At 40.2% G+C, this 2,155-nt stretch overlaps 1 protein-coding gene across 2 annotated transcripts in view; it reads left to right on the top strand.

Moving 5' to 3' along the window:
• LOC112502760 (solanesyl diphosphate synthase 3, chloroplastic/mitochondrial) overlaps window positions 1-1,531 on the top strand; it is a 20,204-nt gene extending 18,673 nt beyond the window's left edge. For both annotated transcript variants that reach the window (XM_025106765.1, XM_025106764.1), the window contains one exon: window positions 1,389-1,531. In XM_025106765.1, coding sequence (XP_024962533.1) covers window positions 1,389-1,499 — 111 coding nt within the window. In that variant the 3' untranslated portion in view covers window positions 1,500-1,531. The remainder of the gene's footprint in view (window positions 1-1,388) is intronic.
• The last annotated feature ends 624 nt before the right edge of the window (window positions 1,532-2,155 follow it).

Raw genomic sequence — 2,155 nt, 5'->3', positions numbered from 1 at the left:
TCTCCCTCCATAACAGCATTCTTTCTCTTCCATGTCTCGCCTTCATGATACTTTTCATCGCCGCACTTGACCCCATGCAGCCAGCCTTTGCCACCTTGTTTCTCCCTGTTATCTCCCCATGTGCCCCCAGCGCCGTTTGCTGAAAACCACCATGGCCTCTGTTGCTGCCCCACCTTCTCTCTTACTTAAATCATGATCACTCATATCCTGGTCCCTGCTCCCAATCATTGTCTAGGTTGGCTGTCGGCATTGCCGCCGTCTAGGGCATGACTTGGCCACCCTGGCTTTGCTCCCTCTTCGCTTTCCATTCCCACTCCTTTCCCTTTCTCTCAGGTTTTGCTTTTCTCACCAGTTTCCCCTTCATCCATCATTGTTGCAGGTGGTKTCCTTTGTGTAGTATGCATCTCCTATATATTCATCATCAGCTTCATGGACAAAAATCCAGCTTCAACCTTTTTCTTCATCCCTGAACTTTCTCCACCATGGTTGACCGGACTTTCTCATCCTCTTATCTCTAGTTTTTCAAATTCTTCATCCTTCTAGGCTGCCATGACCCAGAAGCAGCCTTTGATACCAATTTGATTGGGACCAGAAGAAGATCTATTGGATACAGATGCACAATTACCAAATGAATGGAAAATATACCTAATCTCTAGAGGTAGGTACTCCATAAGAATCGGTTTCCTATCGTCTATTATCAAATTCAACATACGTTCTTTTCCCAGCTCCTTATTATGGACTAATTCTAGTATGTTAGTAATATAGTTCCTATATTACCCTAATATGGTTGCCATATCTTGTGTCTAATTATTCCTGTGATTATGCCTGGAAAGCATGACACCATGTCTAACACTTGACGACTTAATAGAGTTCACTACTAATGTACTTTGGTTTTTGGTTCAACTAAATGAGGCAGCTTGGATTGTTTAGCGACATGGCTTTAACTTTGATGCATTTACTTTTTCCTCACACCAACTAGTATACTCTACCCACTTCTCTCTTGTAAGACTTGAACACCGTGCCTGACCTTGAAGTTTTGATGTTTGGGTTGATACCATATCATGTGATGCATCTACATATTCACAATTGGCTATTCTCAGAAGAAAATGTTGCTTGTAGTAGTATTTTACTCAGTATGGGAATATTTGCATGAGCAATTGATGATGCATATCAACCAGACTGCCTTCATTACCACTAAAATACTACTGCTCTTTTCATGATGCAACTTGCAGTATTGGCTGGAGATTTCTTGCTTTCTAGAGCTTGTATCACACTTGCCTCTTTAAAAAACATAGAGGTATCCATTTATTTATGTCTTTATACATGCGACTTGCATCTTCTAGCATGGTTGTTTACAAATGTTCATTGAATTCCACTGTTGGTTGCAGGTTGTATCACTAATAGCAACAGCAGTGGAGCATCTTGTTACTGGGGAGACGATGCAAATGAGCACATCAGCAGAGCAGCGTAGTAGGTATGCTACTTCTCTGGTGGTGTAATCTGCATTGGAGAGTTTAATCCATTACAACAAAGTGGGTCTTATAGGATGCACCACCATCCTTGGGCGTCCTAACAGAGTACTTAAMTACACTTTMAGTTTATAGGACCAGAAACTGTGTGCTCTATCTGAAGGTGTTACAATAAGTTGTTAGGACGAAGTAAAGCGATTTGACAAATTATATGGACGAAGTTGGGGAAACTAATATGACATAAAAAGTAAATTGCCCTATTAGCTTTTTATAGGACACTGTTGAAAGGTGCCTAAACTTGTTAGGTGGCATATATAACAACTTATTGTAACGTCCGAGATAGGACGCTCAATTTTGGTTCTATGAACTTAAAGTCTTGAAATACTCTATTAGGACGTCTGTGTGTCTTAAAAGGCACATTTTGTTGGTGGTCAGTGTAATATCGCTGTCTAGGCATGAAGTGAAGGTAGAAGATCGTAAATATTCCAGCCTCGTATCTATATGTTATCAAAGTTAATACCTTTGTGATCGTTGATGGACTGTTTCACAATGTTAGTGAAATTGCCCTATTAGCTTTTATAGGACACTGTTGAAAGGTGCCTAAACTTGTTAGGTGGCCTATATAACAACTTATTGTAACGCCTGAGATAGGATGCTGAACTTTATTTCTATGAACTTAAAGTCTT

Source organism: Cynara cardunculus, unplaced genomic scaffold, assembly GCF_001531365.2.
Source record: "Cynara cardunculus var. scolymus isolate 2C unplaced genomic scaffold, CcrdV1 Un_Scaffold_1888, whole genome shotgun sequence".
NCBI classification, from domain to species: domain Eukaryota; kingdom Viridiplantae; phylum Streptophyta; class Magnoliopsida; order Asterales; family Asteraceae; genus Cynara; species Cynara cardunculus.
Note: the sequence above shows the minus strand (reverse complement) of the source record. Positions and strands in the feature narration are given on the sequence as shown.